The sequence below is a fragment of the Theobroma umbraticum genome, unplaced genomic scaffold, assembly GCF_002168275.2.
Source record: "Theobroma umbraticum cultivar Fairchild unplaced genomic scaffold, ASM216827v3 scaffold_147.0, whole genome shotgun sequence".
NCBI lineage: Eukaryota > Viridiplantae > Streptophyta > Magnoliopsida > Malvales > Malvaceae > Theobroma > Theobroma umbraticum.
The window spans coordinates 1501214-1517484 of NW_018397259.1; the positions used below are offsets into that span (position 1 = coordinate 1501214).

Sequence of the window (16271 nt, forward strand, 5' to 3'; positions counted from 1 at the left end):
AGAATAACTGATGAAAATGAAAAAGTATAAAATTAATGTAACTAAATATAAATTTTTTTTCAGAAATTAATATTGACTTAATACATTGATAATAGTTAAAAGGAGAAAGAATAAATGGTTAAAAGGAAAAAAAATAAGATTAATATAATTAAATAATAATATTTTATTGAATAAAATTGATTTAATACATTAAGTTTCTAAAAGTTACTTAAGATTTTCAACACTTTTGTATTGAAAATATTCCATTAAGTGGTTCTTAAAATTGATTTATCAAATATATTGAAAAATTTTGTAACTCCAATAAGCTTAAGCTAAGATTTTGTCTTAGCTTATTTGAGCTTTTTTCAATATAAGTTCTATACAACTTTTCAAAAACAAATATATATTGAAAAATTAAAATATTAAAATTTTTAATTTTCAATGGTTTGCAAAATTTCAATTACAAACACCCTAACCTACCATTTAACATATCTTCGTACTTTAATTTTGATAAACAACAAAGAAATGGTATCTCCCAGATTAATCTTAGGACTTTTATTTGGATAAATTTGGACCAAATAGCCATCACGATATAGAAATGTGCTTCCTCAGCTTTTAAGTTTTTTTTCCTATTTTGATTTGATACGAAAATTAATAAAAATATTTTAATTTTGAATATATATATTATATTAAATTTGTTATAATATCTAAGGTGAATGTTTTTAAATTTCAAAAAGTAAAAAGAGAATATTGTAAATTTAATATAAATTGTAAAAAAAAAAGAATAAATTACACTCTTGATCCTAAAATTTTAAGGGCATGCCATTTTGGTCCTATTATTTAAAAAGTAACTATTCTTGATTCTTATGCCATTAAAAAAAACTTATTTTAAATAACGAAATACCTCAAAATAAAACAAGATGAGTATATTTATATATATATATATATTTATTTAAATAAAAGAAGGTCGGAGAAAGCCGTATGGCAGTTCGCAAAAGAGAAAAAACCACGACATATATTGAGATGACAAGCCTGATTAGAATTTAAATAAGGAATGGAGAGAAGCCAGCTAAGGTAAGGCCACGTAAAAAGATAAGCCACGACATAAAACTTATAGGTCACTGTCACATGATGCATTAGTATAATATATTAATGTTGCACTATTGTATTTTTCGCAGCCATTTATTGTATTGTAGTATCAAATATTTCTCCAAGCACGTACAATAAATTTGACCACCAGACGACTGCAACAAGTATATGTATCGTTATTAGGTGGGATATTGCATCCGATGCTCAGAGTCATAACGACTGTACTTAGCAACTTTATAGCTAGCTCGAGTGCTTTGGTCTTGAATAGTGTTGGCCTCCAAACTAAACATGGTAGCTCAGCTCGGATTGAACTCCAACTTGAGTTTTAGAGATGTCATTTGGAATTCGGTTCACCAACACACAGCTACTTTAATTAATATTTTCACATTTGTCATCAAAGGTAAAAAAAATTCATTCATGATTTTATTTAAGTGTATAATATAAGTGAAAAATTGTAATTACAATCAAATAATTTTCAATATATATATATGATATATTATAGATGAATAAAAAATTAATAATAAAACAAAAGCTAAATCTTCGCGTGATTAAACTTCAACTTGACATTTATTAGCAATCTATAACTAATTGTCATCGTAGGGACAACTCACTGACCTGAGACTTATGTCGACCATAAAGTCAATTGGTGTTAGCTTGTCCTCCCTACGATGAGTTATCACGTTTTATATCTGTTATTCGTACATGTAAGAAGAAGAATTATTAGAGTGATGATAAAGAAATTTTACATTTGTTATATTGGAGGTATCTTGAACAAATGAATATAACGATGACCTTTTTATTTGTTATTAATTAATTTTAAATTAGATATTTATTTAAAAATTTAACAGTGATAGTGTCGCATTGTTAAATTAAAGATATTTTGAACATATAAATACAATAAAGGCTTGTTTCACTTATAACCAATTAGTTTTAGATTGGATGTCCATTCTGATTTAACATGGTATTGAGCAAGCATTATCCTCATTTGTCAGCACTTTCAAGGGTGTTCCTCCGTTGATTCATGCCATGTAATCATGGGCGGACCCATGTTCATGAAAGTGGTGTCACAATGACACCAATTAAAAAAAAATTAATTATATTATCTTTTTAAAATTTTATATATTTAATAATATTATGAATTTATTAATTTTGTTGCAATTTTGTAGAAAATGGGGTTAAAAGGTAGATTTTATTAAAAAAATTTATATATTACTAATATTTAAGTATTTTTTAAAAATTAATAGTTAAATATGATCAAAATGTAGATTTATCAAAAAATAATTTATATATTAATATTTAAAGTCTACATGAAAAATAAAAAAATTTCTTTCTATAATTTAAGATTCTATTAAAAAAAGTTAAAACCTAAAACTACTCTTCTTCTTAAAAAATTTAAGTCTTACTTTTAAGACCTACAGTAATTTTTCTTATCTCGATCCTTGGCTGTATTTTTCACTCTCTCAAAACATCTCAACTAGGCTTCAATTGTAAGTAATTTTCAATCTAAATTAAGTTTTTAAAAATTTAATGTCTAAATAGTTTTTAATTAATTTGATAGTCTAAATTCATAATTATAAAGCACGAGCTACGTAATCGAATAAATGACAAGTGGATTAATGATTGCCTAGTGACATATATTGAAAAAAATGTATTTTATAGTGTTTTTATTGATATTATCATACAACGTTTCAAAATATAAAAAATTATCTTGAACAGTTATAATCTTAAGTATTTTTACTTTGAAGTATTAAATGAATGTATTGAATTTACATTTTCTTTAATTTACTGTTAAAACTTCTACTTTATAAATTTTAACATATTTATTTTTTAATTATGACACAACTCAAGAAAATTTCTAGGTTTGTCCTTGCATGTGACAAATCCACGATTTTTACACGTCAGAGAAAGTATTGAAATATTGATAAAATAAATCTCACATTTACTGATTCAGGGATATCATGAGAATTTAAATATAATAAAAACTTCTCAGCCTTTACCAATTGATTTTAAATTGGATCATATGCTAAAATTTCAACAAACCATGCATAGTGTGGATCAAGCCTCATGGTGGATGAAATCTAAAACTTAAACTAGAAAAAATAAAGATATGTACCTATGAAAGAGTCAAAACTTTGTTTAGTTCACTGGAAGGAATAGAATAAGAATAAAATAGTTATTCCAAAGAAATAGAATAGAGGAAGAATAATTATTAAATAAACTGGTTCATGGAAAAGGAATAGGATAGAAATTGCTATTATTACTTATTCTATTGTTTGGTTGATAGGAATAATTTTAAGAATAGTTAAGAAATAATGGGTAAATGATAAAAATACCTTTTATTAAAATTTAAAAAATTTTTAATTAAAAAACAAAAATACTATGATGAGAAAAAAAATACTCTTTATTAAAATTAAAGAATTTATTTTTTTAAAAGTTAAAAATATTTTAAGTAATAAAATCAAAATAACTTTTACTATAATTAAATAATATTTTCATCAAAATACAAATATATTTTTATTATAATTTAATAATATTTAATATTAAAAGACAAAATATATTCTTCATTAAATTTAAATAGTACTAAATAATATTCTTTATTACATTTATAATATTCAAATAATAATAGTAAATAATATTCTGTATAATATTTATTATAGTTAAATAATATATATTAATATATTAAATACTATTTAAATTTTTTGATTTCTTTTTTTTAAAATGAAGTAAAAAATTTTGTGCCTTATGTGCTTTAGAGAGAGGACTGAGGAAGAGAGAGAAAAAATGGTTTTAGTATTTTTTATAATGTAATTTTTAAAATTGTAATAGGGGTATATTTGTCTCATTAATTTTTTTCTTATTTTTAACAATCTAGAATAGTCATTATCAAAGGAGGCATTGATAATGGCTACTCAGACTTTTGTTGAAATGATTATTTTGAAGAATAACTATTCTATTGAACCAAATGAAATTTTATCTCAAGAATGAGAATAGAGGAGGAATGACTCTTCCATTCCCTCCAAATAAGCATGCCCTCATGAGTGGTTTGATTTGGTTAGAGTCTGGTTTTCCTACAATAGAAGTGAAAAACAAATAATAGCAGATTTCAACAACCCTAAGCTCGAATAAGAAAAACTGAAAAAATTTTGATTTCAACAATAAAAATTCAAAACCAAAATAACCCAATTAGATTTCAAACCAGGAGCAGGAAGAAGAAGAAGAGACCAATGGCAATCCCCTCGGGTTATAACAAAATGGGGGAGGGTTTCGACTGTTTGCTGAAGCGAAAATAGATAATAATGGTGAATCAATTTTTTTACTCTTCGAATAAATGGTAAAGTGAGATTATATTGATTTTTAGTTGTAATATGATTATATCTGTTAAGTGTAATGTGATCGTAATGTAATGTTTCATTATATTGATTTTTTCTCTTATCAAACATGATAAAATATTAGTAAAATTATATAATTAATGTTTATATTCAGTTAAAGTTGTGGATTTAATATTGTATAATAATTTATAAGAAATAAGTCTTTATACTTTTAAAATTGACAATATCATTTTAATCATTAATGACATTAAAATTTTTTTACTATTTATGCTTACACAGTATTTGATTGTATAAATATAACTTTGAATATAATGATGTGGTATTCAACAATGATGTAATGATTATGTCCCTAAACAAAAATCATTGCATGATTATTATATGTCACATTATTAGATTCAATACCATATCATCATATTTAAATGTCACGTATCAATACAATTAAATATCATGTTAATATAAATAATAAAAAAATTTTAACATAATTAAATTAACATTATCAATTTTAAAAAATCTAAAAATTTAATTTATATAAATTATTATATAAAAATGAAATCTATCTCTTCAATAAAATATATAGATTAATTACATAATTTCACTTAAAATATTTTTACCACTCAGGCTGCAACGAATGTTAATAACTTCTCTCACAGCAAACGTTGCCATTAGTGTTAAGTAAGCCAATCACATCGTTACAGGTGGTCTCCCTTCCTTAGGAAAAGTTGATCATGATCACGTAACAGTAAAGTCATTTTCACGTACTGAAAAAAGAAACAAGCTACACCATTTTAAACCTATTATCGATCCATTCTATAAATTCAAATATCCGCCATGCAAATTTGTGGCTTTGTCCTAATGCGCAATAAATCTATAATTAATTAGTAATTAAATCAGTGATTAAATATTTAATTTAATAGTAATTGCATATATTTATATTTATATGATCAAAGTTTCATTCCTCAAAATAAAAGCAAAAATTAAAAAGATAATAAAATCAAAATTTATCTGTTTATTTAAGGTGATGGGCCAAATTTATTCTTGATGTTTAATCAAGTATTGTAATTATAATATTATACTTTTAATTTGATTAAAAAACAGTAAAAAAATTAACTGCAACAAAAAGAGAATTTTTTTTTTACTTTTTATGAAATATTCATTTGACTGTTAATTTTTTTAATCTTTTTAACCAAACTAAAAGTACATTGTTAAAATTAATACACTTGTGCAAATTTAGACTTCATTAATTAAAAAAATAAAGAGTAATAGGATTTGCATATAAAAACGGAGTCGTATGGGTTTCATGTTGGTGCAATAATGAATTTTGTCAAGGCTTGCTAGTTTAATCAGTCAATTTACAAAAGAGTAGCACACATAAGATAGGATGACAATTAAAGGACGGTTAGGCCGGTGACCCAACAAGTACAATATTGAAAACGATCGTTAAAAAGGTATTCCCATTTTATTAGTGGCACTATATCTCTTCTCCATTTGCGTTTTGAATTGCTTTAGCTTAGTTACTGTCTATGACATCCTATTAACTTTCAACATTTTTAGGTAATTTAATCATTAATTGTGATGTACACATTGTTCAATAAATAAAAAATAAATTATATAACGCTTAAAAGAGTTTTTAAATTATTTAAAAATTTTAAATAAGTTTATTTTTTATTTTATAATTAATTAATTATTATTAATTAAAATATCACTTATTATTTATATGTTATGTAGTGTCGACGAGTTATGCTGACATGTCATAGTAAACGATAGTGTTGCATGTTAATGTAATATAATAACATGGTTACATTTAACATCATGTCAATGTTATATGAGTATGAAATTTTAAGTAATATTTTATATAGTTATCTTTAATCAACTTTGGTTATAAAAATTTATTTAATTTAAAATAAAAGTATATGGATTCGATTGAATATTATTGAAAAATAAAGATTTATATGAATTTTTTTAAATAATTTAAATTTTTTTTAAAGTATTATGTCAAAATAGGTTAGTGAATATAAAATAAAAACACGTGGCAACCACTAAGAACATAATTTTACAATAAATTTAAGAAGAAATATCAAAATTAGGAAAGAAAAAGGAAGAAAGGGGAAGAAGATTTGTTATAGCAAAGGAAATAATGGGACAGAGAAGGAAGTGCCGGCCATTTGAAATGGTAGGCGAAAAAAGTAGTGAGGACCCAGAAAAAGGTCGGTCACAGGCTTTACGGCTTTACCTGCTCATCCATGCCTTTTCACAATAGAGCAAATCCAGCCTGACCTTGCACAAACAAAAGTCTTTATCATTTATTTACTTTTTCATTTTTTAAATAAGAAAAAGATTCTTTTTAATCAATTAAAATATTTTTTCCTTTTTTTATTAATTAGTGAGGACGGTATTTTTCTTTTTTAACTTATGCATATAAAATCGCCAAGTAATTAAGTATTTGACTTGACAGGATTTCAGGATGCAAGAATTTGGACCGCAGACCATTTTCAATAAATTATCAATATTCATTCGTGCAAGTCATCTAATTTTTTTTTTAAAAAATGTAATTTTTGAATATTTTTATAATTATTATTCTATACACATCAATAATTGAGATTTCGAGCACTACAGATGAGTTTACTAGATTATCAAGTATCATTTAATAATTATATTAATTGATTACAAAAAAATAAAAAAAATTTGTGATATACATTTAAACAAGAAAATATTTAATAATTTAAAAAGAAAAATATACGCTCTTCACACAATTCTGGCAGCATAGCAGGGGTAAGCTACTCTACTGGAATAAATGCAAAACTAGAATTGAGGTTGGCTTGGGGTTGATGCCTCATTTATCAAGATATATTTGGTGTTGATGCAAATGAAATTTAGACAGAATTCAAATAATCAGTAAAATTGTTTTTAAAGTGAATTTTTTAATAGATGTTATTTTAATATTTATTTTGTATTAATTTTTTTGTATGAAAAAGCAGAATTATATGAATAACCTTAAAAATACAATGAAAATTAACGTTTAACTTCCTCACTACCTTTTAAGATAATAGACCATTAAATACATCCTAGGGTTTGTAAAGTTATTTAACTTTAGAGTTTATTTTTTTGTAGTAAGTAAATTATCAAGAATTTAAATTCTTTTAATAGATAATGAAAACTCAAGTATTTATGTTTATTTCAAAATATAACATTTTTATGGCTTTTAATTTTTCTGTTCTTGTTTTTAATGCATCAATATAGTTGGCAATAAGTCCTTTATAAGGTTTGCAAGTATCTCTTTTCACGAACACAATCTTTTCATCAAAACACTTTTTGGTTTTCAAGATATTTTGCATTTTGTAAAACACACATAATCATGATAAAGATATTATTTCAATAATCATTTTATAAAAAGATAACCATTTATGTCATAAAAAAAATATTTTAGCTATAATATGAAAAGATAATTTTTTATATCTAAACTTTCGAGTTGATGTTTTTCTAATTGTCTCATAAACTTTAAATTTAAAAATATATTTTCAATATATCACTTTGTCGAGAGATATAATCATTCGTATGAAAAAATCACTTATAATCCAATAATCACATTATATCACATAACCTACGCAAAATTCAATTGCTTTAACGTAAAGCTATGTCCGGCATTTCTACTTCTACTAGGTTGCAATTAGAGGGTTGGAAGCCCAAGCTGTACACCAAATGTAACACTAATTATCTTGTTGATGCTAGACGTGGCATCAGAAATGGAATTATTTCTTGTGTAGATATTGTATTAAAATGTTGAACCATTCATAAGCAGGTAAAAAGGGTTTCATCACAATAACTCAATTGATGAAACCCAGTCTTCAACTAGTCAATAAAAACTGAGCAATTTAGCCCCAGTTATATATATATATATATATATATATATATATATATATATATATATATTCATTTAATCTTTTGGGCCAAGTTGTCCCTCCGTGATCACTCGTCCCTGTGCCACTGCATTAATTTTGTATTTCTCTTTCTTGGCAATAATCCCATTTCATGGTTTCTCAATACTATACTTAGCTGAAGCTGAGAGTATGGTGCTGAGGCTGTAACAGCTGGGGAAATTCTCTGCATCGTCCTACTTCATTCTACCGTGATAGTTTGTCGTGTTATTTAATAACTTGCATGCTTAAATTCATCTCTTTAATTCTTCCTATAGAAAGATGCATGGAATGGACTAAGGCAAATGCCGATATAGGAATAAGGTATAGGAAAGGAATATGAAGAACCCTTTATGGTATAATTAAACTTGTAAGAATTCTTAGCCCCTTTTGCTGCTTTAGGAAGAATGCTTTAAGCAGCAAAAGGGGTAGAGAATTAATACTCTACGTCATCTGGTTTCATGCCTCCATGAAAGAAGCACGCAAAGGTATCGATTCAAGTCATTTTTCATAGTTGGTTTCATTCCAACCTCACAATCAAGAAATCAAACACAAAAGTTGAACAGAGAAATAATAACCCACAGTCGTGTTTCCCTCTGCCTAAAAGGCAAATGGCTGAATCCCTCGCATTTACCATCGGTGAACAACTCTTGGAGAAACTACTAAATCTTCCGGAAAACTTAGGCACCGCCGCCTACCGAGAAATCTGCCTAGCATGGGGCATCAAAGGTGACTTGGAAAAGCTTAAAGGCACCTTAAGCACTGTCAAAGCGGTGCTCTTGGACGCTGAAGAAAAACAGACTTACAATCATGAGCTGCGGGAGTGGCTAGCAAAGCTCAAGAATGCCTATTATGATGCAGAAGATGTGTTGGATGAATTCGAGGTTGAAGTATTGCGGAGTCAAGTCCTGAAACATAGGAGCCTTGGAAGAAAGGTGTGCCATTTCTTTTCATGCTCAAACCCTGTTGCCTCTGCTTTTAGGATGGGCCATAAGATCAAAAGCATTAGAGAAAGGTTTGACGAAATTGCAGCTTTGAAAGATAAATTTCATCTCGTCGAAAGAGATGGCCCCTATCATGAGGACGGTAGGAGTCTCCTGCAGATAAGGGAGAGCGACTCTTCGCTTGAACCTAATGTCGTAGGTAGAGATGATGATAAAGAAAAGATAATAGAAATGTTAATGCATCCAACTGATGGGATTGGGGAGGCAATCCCCGTCCTTCCCATCGTTGGAATCGCAGGTCTTGGGAAGACTGTCCTTGCAAAGTTGGTGTTCAGCGATGAAAGGATCGATAAGCATTTTCAATTGAAAATATGGGTGTGTGTATCAGAGGATGTTGATTTTAAGCAATTGATGATGAAAACCATAAAATCTGCTACAGGTGAAAATTGTAGTGACATGACTAAGGAACAATTGTATAAAGTTTTACGACGTAGTCTGGGTGGGAAAAGGTATTTGCTCATACTGGATGACGTCTGGAACGAAGAAATTAGAGATTGGATTGATCAAGCTTTGTTAATGGACAGAGTCAATGGAAGCAAAATCATGGTCACTACACGTAGTCATCGAGTTGCTGCAATTACAGGCACGCTTCCCCAATACAACTTAAAAGATCTTCCTTACGAGGAATCATTGTCCTTGTTTCTCCAACACGCCTTCAAAAAGGGCAGTGAGAAACAACCTTTGAACCTCGTAAAAATTGGGGAGGAAATTGTTAAAAAATGCAAAGGGATTCCTTTAGCCGTGAAGACGCTAGCAAGCCAACTTTGCTTTGAAACTGCAGAGGATGAATGGAAACGAGTTAGAGACAATGAGATGTGGGAGTTGGAGCAAGAGGGAAAGGGCATCTTTCCAGCTCTAAGACTAAGCTATGACCGACTGCCTCCACATCTGAAGCGATGCTTCGCTTATTGTTCTGTGTTTCTGAAGGACTATGAAATTTCCAATCTTCAAATGGTCTCATTTTGGGTGGCACTTGGTCTTCTTAAATCTTCAAAGGAGAATGAAGTGCTAGAAGCTGTTGGGAAACGATACTTGAGAGAGTTATGGGCTAGATCTTTGTTTCAAGAATTCCAAGAAACACCTTTCTTGATTAGATTTAAAATGCATGACCTTTTACATGATTTTGCACTAAGGCTGGCAAAAGATGAGTGCTCCGTTGTGAAATCATGTAGCCAAGATTTGAGCCAAACGGTTAGACATTTGTCAATTGTTAACCCACATCTATTGCGCCAAGGTGCTCCTAGGTTCTTGGATAAAGCTGGTCGTGTGCAAACACTTTTCTTTCCAAATGTGGAAAAGTTCAATAGTGTGTCTTTCATTGAAGAATGTGTGTCAAGATGTCCTCGACTAAGAGTGCTAGATTCGAGTGAGTCTAGCTTTGAGAAAATGCCAAGAAATATAGGTAAGTGGAAGCATCTAAGGTATCTCAATCTAAGTGACAATGTCAGCATCAAGAAACTTCCGAATTCTATCAGCAAGTTGCAGAGTTTGCAAACGTTGTTTCTTGCTGGATGCAATGCAATCGAAGAGCTGCCCCGAGGTATAAGGTACATGATTAGTCTCAGAATGTTGTTCATAACTACAAAACAGAGGGTTTTGCCAGAGAATGAAATAGGACGCCTCAAGTCTCTTCAGTATTTGTCATTTTCTGAATGTGACAACTTGGAGTATTTGTTCCAAGGGATGCAAAATCTCACATCCCTTCGAACTATGTTGATTTTGTGGTGCCAAAGCTTGGTTTCATTGCCGCATGGCATCAAGTACCTGACTGCATTACAATGTCTGGTGATTTGGGATTGTGAAAAGCTCAGTCTTGATATGGAGTTGGAATTCGAAGGGAAACAAGATGGCAGCCTTCGGTCATTAGCAATCGGAGGATTACCAAAGTTAGTGGCATTGCCCCAGTGGCTTCTTCTAGGATCCACCAAGACTTTGCAGTAGTTGATCATCATGGGATGCGAGAATTTGACAGCATTACCAGAATGGTTCCAAGATGTCACAGCCCTTCAATTGCTGCAGATTGCGGGATGCCCCAAACTATCATCCCTGCCAGATGGAATACAACACTTGACTTTCCTCAACCAATTGGCGATTCAAGCTTGTCCTACATTGAGCAAACGATGCAAACCAGGAATAGGTGAAGATTGGCCCAAGATTGCTCATGTTACTAAGATTGTGCTTGACGGCATTGAGATTGCACCTGCAAATGACCATTATTAGGAGGTTAGAGCCAATCTTTCTCCATTTCAGGGTAGATATTATATGATTTTTTTCTTTAATTTGGGTTTGAGTTATATAAATGGAAGTAATTGTTTCTGATGTTTTCCGTTTAAGCATATACGTTTATACCATTCCATGCAACGTAAATCTTTCTCCTTATGTCTGTGCATATACTACTAGTTCATCCATATATGTTTTTCAAACTCAAGTTAGGTTTCAAGCAAAATTGTTAGTTCTATTAATTGGCAGGGGCAGAAGAGCTTGTTGTTCTGGAGTTCCCCGAGGGTGGGCGTGGACCCAAATATTTAATGTAATTTAATTACAATGTTACCTTTACCTTTGAAAAAATGTTGGTGTATTACAATTTGTATTAACCAGTATGAATAAAACGTACAGGATATGTGTGCCTTTGTAAATTTTATGTACCACGACATAAAATTTCAGGAAGGGAAATGCTATGTCCGAGCACTCACACCATGTTGTCGTCAGTGGTCCGTCTGATTTCATCCATTTGGCATTTACAAAGAGCAGGATGCTTCTGTGGTCTGTTTTATTAAAATGTAATGTAAGATTTAATCTTTCAATTATAATTCACATAAATTGAGTAATTGTACTGTTAATTTTAAAAAATCCAACAAATTTCACATCAACACTAGTGAACGTCACATGTCAATGATCAATACTTACCACATCATCATTAATTAATGTGGCATAAAAAATTTAATGATATAAACGATTAACAAATTCTAGATCTATACGAATTATAATAACAAGATTACATTTTATAAACACATTATATTCCAACATTTTTTCTTGTCACTTCCCTGTAATTCTACGACAACAAAGAATTAAAGAACATATACTCGAAAAGCTCAATAAAAGGTTAGTGCTTACAGTTTGCATCGGTATCCTCTTTGATCTTTCACTCCTCTGGATATGGATGGAGCTGCAGAATACTGATGATTTCCAACAACCTTTTTATTACAATTTTGCAGAAAAACAAAATTAAAACATACCATAACAATTAGAAACATGGATGAGGGATAATAAAGTAGAATGAGAAAAAGATCACTCCAAACTACAGTATCAAAATGCCTGATTGAATCATCCTTCCATATAACATAAGATTGCAATGGAAAATAACACTACTTGACACTGGAAGAATCAGCAAGGGAAAAGAGATTAGCATGCCATTTGTTTGATTTCCTTTCTTTCACTTCCAAAGTATGATCAACAACAACAACTACTACACACAAGTAGCAAACCCAAATTATGAGCAGAAATTCAAAGCCTTTTATTTTTCTTCACTGATTCGAGGCTTTGCTTGGTTGGGAGGATGGGAAGGAGGAAGGAAAAAGTGAAAAAGGTTTAATCCAATGGCTAAGCTACCAAATAGGAAGGTGATTATGAAGCCTAACCATTATAGTAAAAAATATTCCATCCTTCCCCATTTCCATCCCTCCTTTGAAAAAGCTGTACAACTGCAAGACAAAAATAGACATGTATTTCAAGAGAACATTGTCAACAAATATAAAATTGTTTATTGAAAAAGAAACAAGAGCTACTTTGCTTAGCTCACATTACCCAATTGAATTTCTTATTATCACACTTTATAACCACCTACATTGCATGATTTGTAATTTGCATCCATTTTCCATACCATTTCTTAAAAACTGGACATAACAAAACTATCTCATTCTCACGATAATTTTGTTTTTTACAAATTATAGCATGGAACTTGATGGAATTAGTTTCGAAAAATAGTATCAAATCAGATAAGAGACATCCACTAACCTCTCTGTGTAAGTCCTATGGCCAGATATCCAAGAGAAAATCTCAGACCGTTATAAAACATTGAGAGATTGATACATGGCACATTTTTTTATAGAAAATTAAAGAAATTGTAACATTTTTATAGATGTTGTGTAAAGACAGCAAATATGGTACCAGAAGTCTAAAGAATGCTTTTAAACCACCATGCAATCATTGCATTTTAGCAGATTAGACCCAAAACCAACTGTTTTCTCATGGCTATTCTTATTTACTACGAATAAAATGCTATTCATTCAAAGTGCTCTTGTCATGTGCCATGTTGGTTCTCCAACATCCATTAGAATTACATTTATTAAATGTTTTTTAATAAAATTCCCATATGTATATGACACCAAAATACTTGTAGCGCCATCTAAGCATAGCTTTATATGACCTTAAGTGCAAGGTATGGGGCCAAAACGTTGAAATCAAATCTACTAACCCAGTGACCGCAAAGTCTCATTCATCTTTTCTTTCAGCTGACACTTCTTCAACAATATAAGCATTCATTTTGCCTTAGAAAACCTCAGCCAGATAATAAAAGTATTCACCAAGTAGCAGAGATGAGGTTCATAACTGGAAGATATTGCAACACAGTTGTCCAAGACAACAGCTTGCAATCAAAGTTGAGAAGCATATAAGCTTTTCGCTCACATTTGCAGTGACTTCTAGTCTGCATTTATGGAAATGTAACATCAGATTAAGAAATGAATGCTAGCCATTCTATCCGGGTAAAAAATTAGCAACTTTTCAATGGTCAATACCAATAAACCAGTAACATTACATAACAATCCTTTTATTTCTTATTTAAGGAAGTTTTAGCATGAATCATAGACAAAGTGATAGCAGTTCATTTATAAGCAAGGTGTTACCATAAGAGTTAACTTTTGCTAGGATTGTACTTGACTACAAATATTTAAAAAGCAGTTCCCTCTACAGGAAGTTAGGCGCTTGATTAGCTTGACTCATTGCAATTTAACAACACGATTTTACCTCTTACCTTCATGTCAGTCCTCAATTTTAGCACACGATTATATTTATAGCACTTTGGAAATCCAAATGAAGAATCAACTTTCTCATACAACTACTGATTTATTATCGTTCAGGTCTCTTCACTCAAGATCATCCAAAATGAACCAACCATTCAAAGCAAGCTACATTAGATTATACAATCAAGATCTCCAAGTAAATTAATAAGGTTCCATTTAATTGTTACTTTCTTTACAACATGCTTTTTGCATCCCCAAAATGCCGAGTAAACAACAAGTAAATTATGTATTTTTACCTTTTACCTCTGGAATAAAAAAAGTAAGTAGCAAACTCAAAAACCAAACAAACAATCAGAACCAGAGCATCAAGAAAAGACGAAATCCACTGACCAATCTTACTGTGCTCCTCTTCTTTGCGCTTGTTCTTCTTCAACATCTTAGTCCTAGGCTTAACAGGCTTCAAAAACCCAGCTTGCAATCTCACCATCTCCCTCAATATCCCAATCAGAACCCCTTGAACCTCATTTCCATTAGGCTCAATGACCCCCAAGCACCTGGCCACAGCCTCCAAAGTGGTAACACACCCACCAAAGGGCTCTTTTCTTAAAACCAATTCACTATCATAAATACTCCCCCCGCCACACTCTCATCAACTCCATCTAAACAAACCCGTACAGCAAAACCCTTCAAAACCCCTTCACTGGCCCCCACCATCTCCTTAGCATGCTTCCACGTGGCATCAAAAACAATTAAGAGGAGAGGGGTAGTTTGGTAATTGAGGAGGTTGGTGGATTTGAGTTGGGACAGAGTGACGGCAGGGTGGAAGAGGAAGGAGGGAAGAGGTAGATAGCGGGTGCGAATTGGTTGGGAAGGGGTGAGGGAGGAGGCGGCGGGAAGTGATGATAGTGGCGTTGAGGAGGGTTTTGGAGAGGAGTGGGGCGTGTTGAGCTTGTGGCGGGACTCGTGAGGGTGGCGGATAATTAAAATTTTGGATTTGTTTGAAGTGGGGTGGTGGGGAAAACGTGGCAGAGGCAGCATGAAAGTGGGGGTCACACTGGGTGCATAGTTGGCGGCGTTGCGGCGGCGGGAGTTGGTTGCATGGCTGGGTTGGTGTCGTATTCCGGTTCTTCCATAGAGGGCTGTGAGGTTGTCAGCTTGGGGTGCCCTCACCTCAAAACAAGGGAAATTCTTCTGTGTCTAATGGGCGGGCTACCCACCAAGGCCTCTAGCCTGGCCCATTGATTCGGCCTAGTTTTGGTTCATGAAGTAAATTTCCTGGCACGCCGCCTAAATGAGGTAATTCTTATTCCGATGAAATTTAAATTCAAATACTTACTATATGAATTTTATTATTTTCAAATAAAAATTAACAACCTGGAAACCTTTAAAACAACGGAAAATTAGCATAAATATGTCCTAAATAACATTAAATTATTCAATACCAAATTAAAAGAAAATAATGCTAATGATTGAAATTAAATAGTTAATATTTGTCGCATTTTAACTCTTGTTGATAAACAATTTTTAACCTTTAAACTTTGTTGGAAGATGCTAAGTGGCCTTGTTTGCTATTTAGAGGATATGAGGCTGCTAGGATAAGGTCGGTCTAGCCCACGGCTACACTTGGTCCGAAATGCAGAAACAATGTCAAGAGAGACTCGGCTCTAACTAGAAATGCGTGAAGCTCTAGGTTAGGTAAGTAAGGTAGGACAGAGGAAGAAGATAACCTCTGTTAGCCCTTGCCACCCAAGGGGCGCTGGCTGTCGGCAGCACAGGTTAGAACAGAAGAATGAGTAAGTGAAGGAAGAAAGGTTTGAATCCCACTATCAGCAAAATTTGTCAATATTATATATAGTATTAATATATTTTGTATAATCAAGTTTAAAATATAAAAAAAAATTAATATAATCAGGTTTGGATAATAATTATCTTAAAAGT

The 16271-nt window shown here is 31.2% G+C and overlaps 3 protein-coding genes across 4 annotated transcripts; 1 reads left to right on the forward strand and 2 right to left on the reverse strand.

The window, feature by feature from the left end:
* Positions 1-8884: 8884 nt before the first annotated feature.
* LOC110415492 (putative disease resistance protein RGA1) lies at positions 8885-11532 on the forward strand. The gene is given in 1 exon segment (XM_021427164.1): positions 8885-11532. A coding segment is annotated over 1 exon segment (2613 nt). The 5' UTR covers positions 8885-8919.
* LOC110415494 (uncharacterized) lies at positions 11388-13928 on the reverse strand. 2 transcript variants are annotated; one of them, XR_016351175.1, is made up of 6 exons: positions 13787-13928; positions 12951-13013; positions 12723-12778; positions 12427-12506; positions 11927-12077; positions 11388-11512 (listed from the first exon to the last, which is right to left on the reverse strand). XR_016351175.1 is itself a non-coding variant. In XM_089783479.1 (5 exons), the coding sequence occupies exons 1-5, from the start codon at positions 13848-13850 to the stop codon at positions 12002-12004; spliced, it is 339 nt and encodes a 112-aa protein (XP_089639605.1). In that variant the 5' UTR covers positions 13851-13928; the 3' UTR covers positions 11542-12001. The 2 variants fall into 2 exon arrangements, 1 of the variants encoding a protein (XP_089639605.1); XM_089783479.1 differs by lacking the exon at positions 11388-11512 and having other exon boundaries at positions 11542-12077.
* Positions 13877-15623, reverse strand: LOC110415493 (DTW domain-containing protein). The gene is given in 9 exon segments (XM_021427165.2): positions 13877-14017; positions 14724-14972; positions 14975-15151; positions 15154-15207; positions 15210-15272; positions 15275-15334; positions 15337-15381; positions 15384-15420; positions 15422-15623. Coding segments are annotated over 9 exon segments (735 nt in total). The 5' UTR covers positions 15467-15623; the 3' UTR covers positions 13877-14012.
* Positions 15624-16271: the final 648 nt, after the last annotated feature.

What these genes read in the sequence shown, in the direction of transcription:
- LOC110415494 (XM_089783479.1), bottom strand. Translation starts at nt 13,850, where the DNA reads ATGCTTATATTGTTGAAGAAGTGTCAGCTGAAAGAAAAGATGAATGAG. An exon ending in AAAGGAAATCAAACAAATGG is followed by an intron (nt 12,507 to 12,722) that starts CATGCTAATCTC and finishes TGTAATAAAAAG; the next exon opens with GTTGTTGGAAATCATCAGTA. An exon ending in AGAGGATACCGATGCAAACT is followed by an intron (nt 12,078 to 12,426) that starts GTAAGCACTAAC and finishes TTAATAAAACAG; the next exon opens with ACCACAGAAGCATCCTGCTC.